At 46.7% G+C, this 12,995-nt stretch overlaps 1 protein-coding gene across 1 annotated transcript; it reads right to left on the reverse strand.

Moving 5' to 3' along the window:
• Positions 1-4,477: 4,477 nt before the first annotated feature.
• LOC102440042 (beta-defensin 108B-like) lies at positions 4,478-12,951 on the reverse strand. Its single transcript, XM_023746222.1, has 3 exons — positions 12,856-12,951; positions 7,624-7,824; positions 4,478-4,775 (listed from the first exon to the last, which is right to left on the reverse strand). The coding sequence occupies exons 2-3, from the start codon at positions 7,796-7,798 to the stop codon at positions 4,612-4,614; spliced, it is 339 nt and encodes a 112-aa protein (XP_023601990.1). The 5' UTR covers positions 7,799-7,824; positions 12,856-12,951; the 3' UTR covers positions 4,478-4,611.
• Between the last annotated feature and the right edge of the window lie 44 nt (positions 12,952-12,995).

Genomic DNA, 12,995 nt, shown 5'->3' on the forward strand with positions numbered 1-12,995 from the left:
GAACAATTTTAAACAATGGTATCTAATAGGAAATTCTTATTTTAAAACTAACTTCTTCTATTTCATTATTATGCAATGTGCTGATAGATGTTTTAAAGCATTTTTTATCAAGGCAAATTTATTCATATGTATAAAGAAAACGTATGTTCTATCTCAGTCTTTATTGTTAAAACAAATTCTTTTGAATTTCTGTCTCTTTTAGGTTAGTGCTCAATCTTTATGAGTTTATTTCTCAGCCCCTGTTTTTCCCTAAAATAATTTTGAGTTTGTAAGTGTTGGGGGGGGAGGTGGTGCAGGGGGATGATGATCTTTTGTTATTAAAGGAGAAATGTGGAAATTATGTTTAAATAGATACACTGTAGAGCACAGTCATTGTCAGAATTACACAAGTTGAATAAAATTTCTATTTTATATTGTCTAACATAATAACCCTACCTATTTGGTAGGAGTTACTTTAGATCATCTTATATATCTATATATTTAAATATATAAGATCAGCAAATCAGTATTAGGAGTATAGTTTCTTTATCATTTCCTTTCTAATTATTAAGAATGTTTTTGAAATATTTTATTATTTGTAATTAAATTCCATTTGCATTGCTTTAGGATCAAATATGCCTGTCTGTGCTCTTTCCACTTAGAATTATTGAGGGTTTTGGAAGAAATATGTAGTCTGTTCTTATGCTCTGGAGAAAATAGAAATTGAATTATATGTCACATGTATGATGTTTAGAGTAGAACCTGTCTTCCAAATTTGGCCTGTTTATTGTTTTACTAGTAGATCCTCTAGAGTCTGTCTTCATGTATTTAACACCTACCCACTCTATCAGCTGTGAGTGGTGCATTCCAGTCTACAATGCTCCTCACCACCTGTTCAACAGGTAACTAGAGCTGTGTGTCCTACACACAGCGGTATGATGTAGTCATTGTGTGAGCAGCAGCCACAGGATAAGCAGAGGGGTATCAGCTGGATTGGTCAGAACAGAGGGGATTTAAGCCAGGATTGTTGCACGGGTGTTGAGGTTAGGGTTAGCGTTAGGGAGTGCGGAGACAACAGGAGGTGGCAGCATCCAGCCCTCCATGCTGTCTAGGAGGGCTCCCCCAGGAGGCCACCTTCCCAACTGCCATCAGTGCCTCTGGTGCTCTGAGAAGAGACCTTTTGGAAGACATGAGATGAGTTGTAGAGCACCATGAGAAGGTGGACAGGAGCCAACTGTGGTGGCTGTAGTGAGCAGTCACTGCTGTGACAATGGCGACAGGAATAAAAATGAGGAAGGAAGGCCCTTCCCTTGTCTCCAGAATCCAAGCTCTCCCAGCCACTCGGCAAAGGAGTCTGGGAAACAAATGCAGGGTCCTGGTCCCCATGTCACCAAGGAGCATGGTGTAGAAGAAGGACAAAGTGACACAGTGGAAGCAATGTCTTAGTTGGTCTTAATTATTTTTGACACTCAAATGTTCTACCTGAGTAGGTTGCAAGCTCATTTGGGATTTCATGGCAGGTTTGAAGTAGCCCACGGAAACTGTTTCATGAGTTGGTCTGGACCTGGGGAAGAACTAAGTCAGATTCTCTTGGGCAGTTGGACTTGTTGCTAATTGGCCCAGATGTGTGTTACTCCCTGGAAAGGGGGGAGAAGCAAAAACAAAAGAGAAACAATATGTAAGGATGACAACATCAACCAAGATGCTAGAATGTCCAAGAGTGGCTGCCAGATGCGGCCTGCCCCTGAGTTAAGGTGCAGTGTTTGGGGAGTAGAGGCAGGAGGATGGGTGCAGAAGGGACATGGGTTTCCTAGGAGAGGTGCCCTTGAGGCCAGGCATCTGTCCCCTTCTGTTGCTTCTCGTATGTCAGCGCCTGGAGCAGAGTTTTTCAACCTCAGCACTGTGGACACTTGGAGCAGATAATTGTGCCTAAAGGTCATGCCTGCACATCGTAGGGTTGTTGGTAGCATCCGTGGCCTCAGCCCACAGATGCCACTAGCACCCTCCTGGTTGTTACAACCAAAAGTGTCTCCAGACATTACCAATTAGGTGCTAGAGCAAAAGCATCTCCAGTTGAGAACTGTGGTTTACAGCATCTAAATCCTCCTGCAGAGTTCCTTTGTTTGCTTGTTTCTAGTTATTTGGACAATTCTTAGGGCTTAGGTTTGGCTCTAAGGCCATCAGGTTGCAGCTGACTTGAATGAACCTGGGGATAGTTTGGGTTATAGGCATGGGTCAAGAGCCAAGCCAGACAGAATGCTTTCCTGCCTCAGAAATGGTGCCTGTTGATTTATACTTGGGACTGAGAGGGAGAACAGTGTAGGTTTTTCTGCATGACTGGACTTCCTCCAAGCTTCAGAGGTACAGGAAGTTATGGGGGTGGGAGCTAGGGTTACTCTGGAAGGCCATGTTCTGGCTGGAGAGATATAGCAAATTCTCTTTTTTTCTTAGTGGGTTTTTTCTTTCTAACTTCTCAATTACAAAATTGACATACAATATTATATTAGTTTCAGATGCACAGCAGAATGATTAGACATTTATATAATGTACCAAGTGACCCCCCCATAAGTCCAGTACCCACCTGGCATCATCCATAGTTATGCAATATTATGAACTATACTAGGGGCCCAGTGCAGAAATTCGTGCACCTTGAAGGGAACTGTGAGCCGTGAGGCTGCAGTGGGCACAGGGGCAGGTCTCAGCCCATCCCTGGTGCCCTCCCCCTATGGCCCCTGGTCCCGTCTGCTGGCAGCCCCACTCCCACCACTGCCACTCCCACGCACTGAAGGTGCTGGCCCCGCTTACACCCACTAACAGTGCCAAGTGACTGGGGCCAGCGCCAGCAGCAGATGCAAGCAGTGGCTGCTGCCCCAAACGCCCCTCAGGAGCAGAGGGTGGTGGAGAAGTCCTGGACAGGTGCCGGGCAGGACCCTGGCATGCAGGAGCAAGGAATTTTCAGTAACCGCCAGAGGCTCGCCCCATGACAGCAACCTTGGTCTGGCACCCCCGCTCACCTGCTCCACCATCTCACCGCAGCCAACGCCCACCATGTTTCGCACTCTGCCAGCCTGTTGCCAATGCCTGCCATGTTCCACGTGTGCCTCCTGGTGGTCAGCACATGTTATAGCGACCGGTTGTTTGGTTGTTTCACCGTTCAGTCTATTTGCATTATAAGGGTTTTATATAGAGAGATTCCCTAGGCTGTACTTTACATTATACTAGGTGAACTAATTCAGACCCAGAGAGATAAATACTGTGTGATCGTACATGCAGGATCTAAAACAGTGGCACTCATAGTAACAGAGAGGAGAGCAAGGGGATGGGTAGGAATTGGAGAGATGATGGTCAAAGGGCACAAACTCTCAGTTAAAAGATGGCTAACTTCTGGAGACAGAAGAAAAAAATACGCATTGATTCTATCCTCTTCCCATGACCAAGGGAGGCTCTATGACTTTTCACCCAAAAGAAAACTCTAACAATGATGGTTTCTCTACACAAAGTAACTAAAACCACCTCACAGTAGACCGAATGGGTGACTGATGTGTGGGGAAAGCCGTCAGTGGCTATTGTAGGTAAAATAGTGTCACACCTCCTCTGGCAAAGAAGGCCATATTCTCATCCCTGGAACTATGACTCTGTCACCTGACACAGCCGAGGAGTTGAAGGTAGAATTAAAGTTGCCAATCACATCGCCTTAAAGCAGGGAGGTTATCCAGCTTACCCAGATGGGCCAGTGGCATCACAGGGGTCCCAAAGGGGAGCGGAGGTAGGAGTGTTAGGAGGTGAGAAGGAGAGATGCCCATCGCTGGCTTTAAAGATGGATGAAGCCTGGTGTCTGGTGACGAACAGCAGCAACTCCCCATTAATGTCAAGACAGTCTCCAGAAAGGGATGTAGCCCGGACCACTGAGCCTTAATTTAGCCCTGAGATACATGTCAGACTTCTGCACTACAGAACTCCTTGTTGGGCCTCAAGCCCCTGGGTCTGCGGCCATTTTCAGGGTAGGCAGAGGAAGCTGAGGCCCTGGTTCCCGGGGGTGGGGGGGGAGGGGAGGGAGGGGAGCAGGGGAAGCTTGTGGCCAGGCCTGGTGGAAGGTGGGGCCCAATGAATCTCGTCTCAGCTGGGAGCACATGGAGAGGCCCTGAGTGCTCACTGCCTTGGGGAAGCGTGAGGACAGGGTGTTTTCTCAGCTGTGACTCTGTCCCTGGTGCAGGATTCTGATGATGGCTCACTGACTGGGGAGGTCTGACTGCAGGGTACCTGTGGGCTGCCCTCCATCAGGGACAGAACCCCATGGAACAAGGTCAAGCATCTTCCCAAGGGGAAAGCAGCCCCCCTGGTGAAGGCTAAAGGGGGCCGGGCTGGGCACAAAGGGTAGGGAGAATGAAAGTGTCCCCATGAAGCCTGGAACTGAGCCACGAGCTCATGCAGACCAGATGGAAAAATGCGACCAGACAGCACTGCAGCGAGAATAGAGCACATGGGTGTACACAGTGGCTCTGTGTTTGCGAGTGCTTCTTTATTATTTATTGAGGACTCAGCAAGAATCCCTGTGAAAGACAAGACAGTGGGAGATGGAGATGGAGAACCAGAGAATGAAACATCCCAACAAGCAAAACCCTTTGAAAGGCCTCAGTCCTGAGGGGGTATCGTCGGGTCGATCCGTGATTGGTGTCCCATGGGCAGGCAGCACGGCTGGCCGCTTAGACATCTCCCAGCCTGGACTTCTGTTTCGAGGCAGAATACTTGGCAGGAGCCATTTGGACGCTCACAGAGCTCCTTGAATTTGCCCCGGGCTGCACAGAGAAGAGGGTTATTGTAACTATTGAGTCATCTCCCTGAATGTCTATCGAAGCACACAGAGGGGGAGTGTGTCTTGAAATTATGTTGTGTTGATTGCTGTTGCTGTTTGAGTCCTTAAGCCAACACTCAGAAGTCTGCTTTCCCACAAAGATTTGGATTCTTGGCATTTTGGGGGAACGTGGCATCGCTGGGTGTGTCTAAGTAACAACAGGCCAGGCTGGGGAGCTGCGCCCCTTTGGCAGTTCCAGGCAGAAGCACCAGCTTCTCCCAGCCCTTCGCACTCCCGAGTAGCTCCTCATGCTGATGCACAGGATGCGTTTCATTTTAAATCAGCCCTGGACTGCTAATGATAGTAAGAGGTATCAACGCCAGCGTGCCCACGTCTCCTTATTCTGGAACCAAAGGCCAGTTCTTGGATAGCTTCTAATCATTATAGAGCGTTTATATACATCCAGAAAATACCTCTTGAAACCCAGATGCATTACATTGAATTTATCTCTTCAGTGTTCACAAAGCAATCGGTTAATGGCTATGAAGATCAAATATGCAACATCATATTTTTACTGTATAGATGAATTCAGAAATAATTTAAGGGTATATTGTTGTTTTTAAATCAGTGACCATTGTCATTGTTGAGCACTGTGTAGAAATCACTTGAAATCTGAGTTTTTCATTCCCTGGGCTGCACATCTCTTCCTTCTGTCTGCAATCAGCTCAACTACTGTGTAGATGGGCCCCAGGGAAATTGGGCTAGAACTGGCCTGTTGCCACTAGAAGGGTCATCTGAGGTTAGAATATGAGAGGATGAAGCACTGGCATGTCCTGCGACATGTTAGAAGTCACTCTGAGATGTCCCTCTATTGGGGCACGTCTTGCATTCTACTCTGCTGTCCTGCCTCCACCTGCCTCCACTGCTGGGTGATGAACACCTTACTCTTTTCTGTATGTATATCCCAGAGCTCAGCTCAAGTCTCAGCACATCATAGGCATTCAGCGAACAGTTGTGCAATACTTGGTTAATGCAGAGCTATTTTTTATCCTTTAGCATGTTGGTACAGACATGTGTTGTCACTTTGATGGCACACATCTTGGAGCTAAGTGTGCTGTTATGTGGCAATTGACAACCGAATATTTCCTTTTAAATCACAAAGGAGCTCTATAAAAATATGACCCACTGTTACCTGTGTGTGTAAGAAGCCAAGTAACATTCAGGGTATTTTTCTTACTTTTGGGGCCATTCATTCCCTTATAGAGTGTGGGGTAGTCAGCACACTCCACACATAAACAGAGACACACTTGCACACACGTGCACACACATGCAGACTGTCACTGAGGGAGAGTCAGGTGGACAGAGAGCCTCAAGCACTCTTAGTACTAAACAGACGCCATGGTTCTGACTCCCAGTCAGGTCCCCTAAGGCTCAGGACCTGGGCTCTCAAATATCACATTGTTCTTGATTTACCTTTCTTTTAGTCATTTTCTAAAGGAACCAGGAAACCTCTCCTCCACCACATGCAAATGCTGTGTTTGGGGCTTTTTGTCTGTTCCCTGGCAATGAAGGTGGCTGACCCGTGACTTTGTGGAAGTGAAGGGCCATCACATCCTTTTTCCCTCATATGCTGCTTCCTAGTAAGGGTGCACAGCGGTGCTTAATTAGCAGATACCTGAGAAATAGAAGTGTTTTCCCACCTCCAGGCTCCCCCAACTGCAACCTCCAGAGTAGTTCTAAAATTGAGTTGATATTTGCCTCACAAGCTGCACCCACAACCTCCCAAACCCAAAGTACTATCTACCTGTTCACAGTAAGTGTTCCTTTAAAACACGGATTTAGACAGGCAAGTCTGGATTTGCCAAGAATAGGCATGCCCCCGAGCATATTTTCTGTTGAAAAATTGGGGAAGTGTCTTTTTTCAAACAGGAGAAAGCATAGCAACCAACAATTCCTTAAAATATAAGAGGATTGTCCACATTTACACATGTCTGACTACTTGGATACTCCTCCCTGACCCTTGAGGGCCTGAATTCTCAGGAAAAGATAAGATATTCCACTAGATCTAGAGCAATAGGTTGCTTATTCTACACACCCAAGAGCCTACACACCCAGGAGTTGTAGGGCATTTCCTGGTCTATCTTGGGTGTCTGGTCATCTCCTTGAGTGAAAGCAAGGAGATGCCCACAGATGCTTCGCACCTGGGATGCACCTGTGCATGTTGAGTGCAGGAAGATACACTCTGATCCCTTTGTTTAACTAGATGTTGAAAAGGAAGAGGAAAAGCCAAGTGTGGAGATGGAGCATCACTGGGCAGAGCCAAGCCCAGGGGACCAACATTATGGAGGCACAAGTTGGAGAATTCTTAGACGCACAGTACACCTTTCAAATACCCCCCCACACACACACCGCCACTAATCCCTTCTGCCTGGGGCCCTACAGCTCTGGTGTCCTCTCATGCCAGCATCTTAGGGTAACTCGGCCTCTGCAGACCTTTTGCTGAAAGTAAGCGGAGGGTTTCTGGAGGCCACGTTTATAATAACACATCAGTTTTTTTTGTTTTGTTTGTGATCTAGGTCTAGAAACTGCTAGTAAATTTGCCTAATTAATTTTATTTTTAGAAACGGAGAAGATAAGATTTCAAGCACTTGAAACACCCTCGATTTCATTTCATCTGAGTGGCTATGGAGAACTAAAGAGACATGGCTGCAGGTAAGTGGTTGAGGGCTCTCAGCCAACAGGTCTTCTCCCTCCACAGGGCACAGGTGACAGACTTCTGCTCTGAGCACTGGATCCCCATGAGGTCCAGGCACTTCGCCCTTACCAAGGCTCTGCAGAGTTCATTTGGTTACCTGGTGGAACTTGGCTCAGAGAGAGAAGAATGGTACAGAGGAAGACAGCAATCCTCATGGCTTCCGAGAGGAGAAAGCTTGGCTTCGTTTCCAGGAGGCAGAGAAAACTTCCGTCTGCGGTTCTCACAGCAGCGGAATGTCTGTGTCTGGGTAGTAAGTGCCTTCCGTACCTCATTAGGGATGTTCCTGGACAGAGAGGTCCTATGAAGACACAATGGCCTTCATAAGGAGACCAAAAATCCTTGTTTTGTTGGACACTTGGTTCATTAGGAGGATGTGGGTGCACAGTTTTGACCAGAAATCCTTGTGAAATGGGAACATAAGGTACAAACATTTTGGCAACAGATTAAGGTCTATGAACAAAGAGCTCTCTATATTGTTACAATGAGCCAGACTATGTTGAGAAACCAGCCAGTTTAGTCAGTGACTAAACACTTTGTTAGTGAACACTTCCTGGGCTTCATTAGCCCTGCTAATAACTAATGCCCTCCCCCCCCCCGACTACTCCTGGTCTGAATGTCCAGGTGCTCTGCTTCCATATAGTGTTCACTATGCCATGTTAGTTTGCTGAACATACATTCACCTCCCCGATGATGTGTGAGCTTCTTATTTTCCAGGACCATGCTCTGCTCCCCAGAGCTGAGGAGACTGTTGCGTCCTGCGGCCATATCCATCCAGGTCCTCCACATCAGCTGTCAAAGTGCAGGGCAGTGAGATGATGAACGTGGAGGCAGTGGGTCTGGATTTAACTTCTAATTCTCTAGACCTGCTGCTAATGAGAGGTCTGGTCCTCCTCAAATCTCAGCAGCATCTGTTGAATGTAGATCAGGGTACTCTCAATCATTACTGTGCATAAAACCAACTGGTAAAGTGGCTTCCAAATGCACACTTAGATCTACTCCAAGAAAATTAGTTTGGTCAGGTGGAGGGAACCTGGAAGTCTGCATTTTTAACAAATTTCCCAGGTAGCGATTCTGAAATTTATTCTGGAGTACTCACTGAAAAATGTTAACTTAGATCATCCCTAGGCTTCTTTCTAGTTCTAATATTAGCATATTCTAAATTCTCTGACTTACTAGAATAAATGTCATGCTTGGCTTTTATGAGTGTTAGGAAGTGTGTGTGTGTGTGTATGTGTGTGTGTGTGTGTGTGTGTGTGTGTGTTTGTGTTTGCAGCATAGAAGGGGGAAGCAAACACCTTAATCCATGCATAATTGGATTCTAGTTTTATAAGGAATACTCAGGGATTGGCCTGGGTGAATAAGATGACAGAGAGACCAATTTGGAAGAAGGCTATTGCAGTAATCAAGGTTCAGTGAGGCTCCAAACTATACAGAGAGAAGGGAGGGAAGATGTTTGCAATACAAATTATAGGGATGTAATGACATGTGAAAAAAAAAAGTGGGCACATGCGAATAACCCAGTCTGCTTGCCCTGAGCACCAAAGTATAGGGCAACAGCTTTGGTTCAGGTCTGGAACAGTGAGGGCATTTTCCTGGTGGCAGTCCCAACACGGCTCTCACTCATCTCCATCCTAGTGTGCATGCCCTTGTGTCAACCCCTTCCCACTGAAGGAGATGACACATGTAACCAATGAGATAGTGCCCAAATGATGGGTGTCAGTCCCCAGGCTCAATCATCGGGGATGTTATGGGAACCCTCCCTCTGGGTGAAATCTGCTTACATTTCATGAAGCTACTCAAGCAAGATGCTGGATGTGCCCATGTGGTTAGAAACTAAAGCCCCTTGCTAACAGCCTTTTGAATGTGACATCTCAAAGGAAGATCCTCCAGACCAAGCCAAGTTGGGCTGCCTGATCCCTGTCTCTGTGCCTTCCAGCAGCACCAGCATTTCTATGGCACCCACCGAAATGTAGAACCTTCCAGAGGTTCGGGCGGGCTTTGGAAGCCATCACTGCACACCTATTTTAGAAAACATCAGGTCCAAGGGGCCCGAGGTAGAAAATTTTCCAGTCTTTCCAGGACCTGGGCTGCCAAGTTGAACTAGAAACACATTTGCTTTGACAAAGCTCCAGAAACTAATGAGTTTCCTGGAATGATCAAGTCCCGCTGGAGGCAGGGATGAGCGCAGGTCCGCAGGGCAGATTCACAGGGCGAATTTGGGGAGAGCATCTCTGTTCAGGCTCAGCCTCTGCAAACATTCAGAAGTGCCCTCAAGGGCCCAGCAACCACTTCCCCTGCCTGAGGCCAAAGCGAGGGCATCCGTGCCCTGCAGGAGCCAACACAAAACTTTCTGAGTCAACTTAGAAACTGCCCCTGGGATGGCATGGACAGCAGTGAACAGCATCGGGGACACTTCTGGGGGCCAGACCACTGGTTCCTATTTGGAATGACAGAGAGGGTGTCCCAGGAACTTCATCCTCCAATTTTTCTAGTCAGTTTTACACTCTGGGAGCTGCCATTATTGACAATGGACATCTTTTGATGCTTGAGGTTCCAGGGATGGTATAAGTCCCCTCCAGTGTACAAGGAAGGCTTTATTCAGCTGCACTAAAAGCACGGTGAAGGTCACCCATTACCTGAGCAACAGCCAAATTCTGTCTCCAAATGACAGAAAGAACCACTGCTGCTGGGCCCCCGCTGGCCAGGGGGCACACAGACCATGCCTTGAACAGACCCTGCAGAGAGATGGAACCTACCTGTCCTGACAGGAAGGGCCTGGCAGATCCACCAGGTGGAAGAAGGCAGTTACATGGTGAGCGCTAAGGTAGTTCTGGGGCTGAAAGTCCTCTGAAGGCAGCGCTGCTGTGTGTATAGATGTGGCTTTGGAGCTCCTGCCTTCCACAGGGTGCTCTGCCAACCAGGCATCTGGGGGAAGTACTGAGAGCTACCCAGTGCCCTGTGGCATGTAGCATTAGCGTCCTCAGACCTCCAGACAATGCTGAGGAAAGACTTACTACTGTCAAACTGGCATTTGAACTTGTAATTTATTTTGTAAGAAACTGAGTCCACACACAGGACTATCAAAATATAATGTAAACCGGAAGCTATGAGATTAATGTGTAAATGGCTAGGGAAGCTTGGGGTAACGTACCCACCTAGAGCGTCTGCATCTCTCCAGCAGCACATTGACCTGAGATGCAAGTTTTCAGTATCGTAGAGGTATTTTAGTGGAAACAGTCATAAGGAATATTCTCTTGGCCTTGTCCATTTTAGTTACTGTTGGTCACTGTAAATGTGTGTTTAAAATTGTTGTAATGTTAATAAAGTTCTCTCAAATATGAGATTCTATAGGAACTTTGATTTCTAAACATTTCTCATCTTTATAAAAATTAACTTATCCAAGTTTATTCACCAGAGAATGAAGAGGATTTTTTGTTGGATCTGTCGCTTATTAGATATAAAGAGTCTCGGGCACAGCCCAGCTCCGCTGCAGCACTACACGCGTGTCAGCAATGTCCCCACAGTCTGCACACACATTAAAGTGTGATCAGCCCGGCATTTAGATCAGTTCTCAATTTGGGTTACACTGGAACCACTTGATGAGAGTTAAAAACTACTGGTGTCTGGATCCTTCTCTCAGAAGTATAAGCTCAGCGAGTTCTTGTGTGAGTCCTGAGCACTGGGGCTGTTAAACATGTTCTAAAACATTTGAATTCTCTAATCAGGGAACTTGCAAAAAATATGCAGCCCATCTGTACCCCAGAGGAGTCACTTCAGTTGACTGTTAGCCTCACAAAGCTCACACTGTGTATAAACCAGAAACACAGAAGGTTCGATGGAGAAGGTGGGTCAGAGGCTGGAGGGTTTACATGGGTAGAACTATGTCAACTGACTCCCATGTAAAGAAAGAGGCAGATGAGGAAAAACGAAATGGGGGAAGACTTCAGATATCAGGATTCTTTGAACTCAAATCACATACAGTCTTGGCTCCTCAATCTGTGTTCAGGTCTCCATAGACCTGAGGATGAGGAGTGAGAGGTGATCCAGTTAAAGGATCTCAGACTGGGAGACCTGGGGGAGCAGTGGCATGGACGTTAGAGTCTCGATTGTCCCCCTGCCTAAGAAAATGGGATCTGCCTGAATTTAAATCCTTTTGAGTCTAAATATTTTTTTTAAATCAAAGTTGGAGAAACTTGTATTAGCCATTAGAAAACCAGAAGGTTTTTTCTTTGGAAATATCTTTAAGATATGTCTGCAGCATGAATAGCTGGGATGTGTAACCTTGCCAAATTTTCTCTACCCCGAACTTCAGAATTTACACAGGAAATTTCAACTCACATATTTCACCTTAAAGTTTATTAAAGGCTTAAGTGAGGCAACTGAAATGTGAAAATCTGGTTTTACACTGCTCTTCGATGTTCACGTGAGAAAGATATCCAATTGTGTGTATGTCTAAAAAAGAATGAAAAAATGGATTTCTCATTGTTGAAAGCAAAATCTACCTATCTCCTAAGGAGCACATTTTTCAAATTAAAAATACTCTTTCAGATAACGGGGAGTAAAAATTAGGGAAAATGTGAAATTACAAATATTTAGAAAATAAAGACTTGTGCAAGTGGTAGGATGCCACCTATATTTGCCTCAAAAATATCTGGATGTATACATCTCAGGAATTGTGAACTATAACATTAAATGTAAAGAAGGAGAAAGGGATACACACATACCTACACACACACACGTGCACACACATACTCGCACACAGGCAGCAATTTTGTTCGTTTAAAGCGATTGCTCACCACGCCCATCCTTCCTGCCGCAAGGGGCCCCTCAAGTCCCTGCAACTGAGAACAAAGTGGAAAGTTCTGTGGTTGTCAGTGGGAAAGGCTCCTTTCAAGCTGGCAGGTTTGGTGCTAACGTTCTAGCTCCGGTCAGAAGAGGAAGCACAGCCAGGCCACGTGCTCAGCGGCTGAGCGGGGACCTAGGAACCAGGAGGTCACAGTTCCATTTCCCTTCAGGGCTCACGCCTGGTTGGCGGCTCCATCCCCAGTGGGGGGCGTGCAGGAGGCAGCAGGGCCACGATTCTCTCTCATCACTGACGTTCCCTCCCTGCCTCCCTCTCCCTTCCTTTGTCAAATCAATAAAAATATATTTTAAAGAAAAAAAAAGGGAAGAATAAGGAAGTGTACATGGGGGGAACCTCAGATGTTCAGGATCCACCCACAGCGACCCTCCCTGATGGCACGTGTTCACAGAGGGTTTGACTGACACCGTGTTCAAGGGGTGACGAGGAAGTGCCTCCGCACTCGGTGTCAGTGGCTCCACAACTCACCGTTTTTATAATAAAGCAGGTGACTCACTGAACGCCAGGCAGGGTGGGCGGCGGCCCAAGGGACACCCACCTCACCCGGAAGGAGACCGGAGACGCAGGTTCCGCGCCCGGAAGTGCCTGCGGGGGGGCGGGGCGGGACT

Source organism: Myotis lucifugus, unplaced genomic scaffold (assembly GCF_000147115.1).
Source record: "Myotis lucifugus unplaced genomic scaffold, Myoluc2.0 scaffold_636, whole genome shotgun sequence".
Classification (NCBI taxonomy): Eukaryota; Metazoa; Chordata; class Mammalia; order Chiroptera; family Vespertilionidae; genus Myotis; species Myotis lucifugus.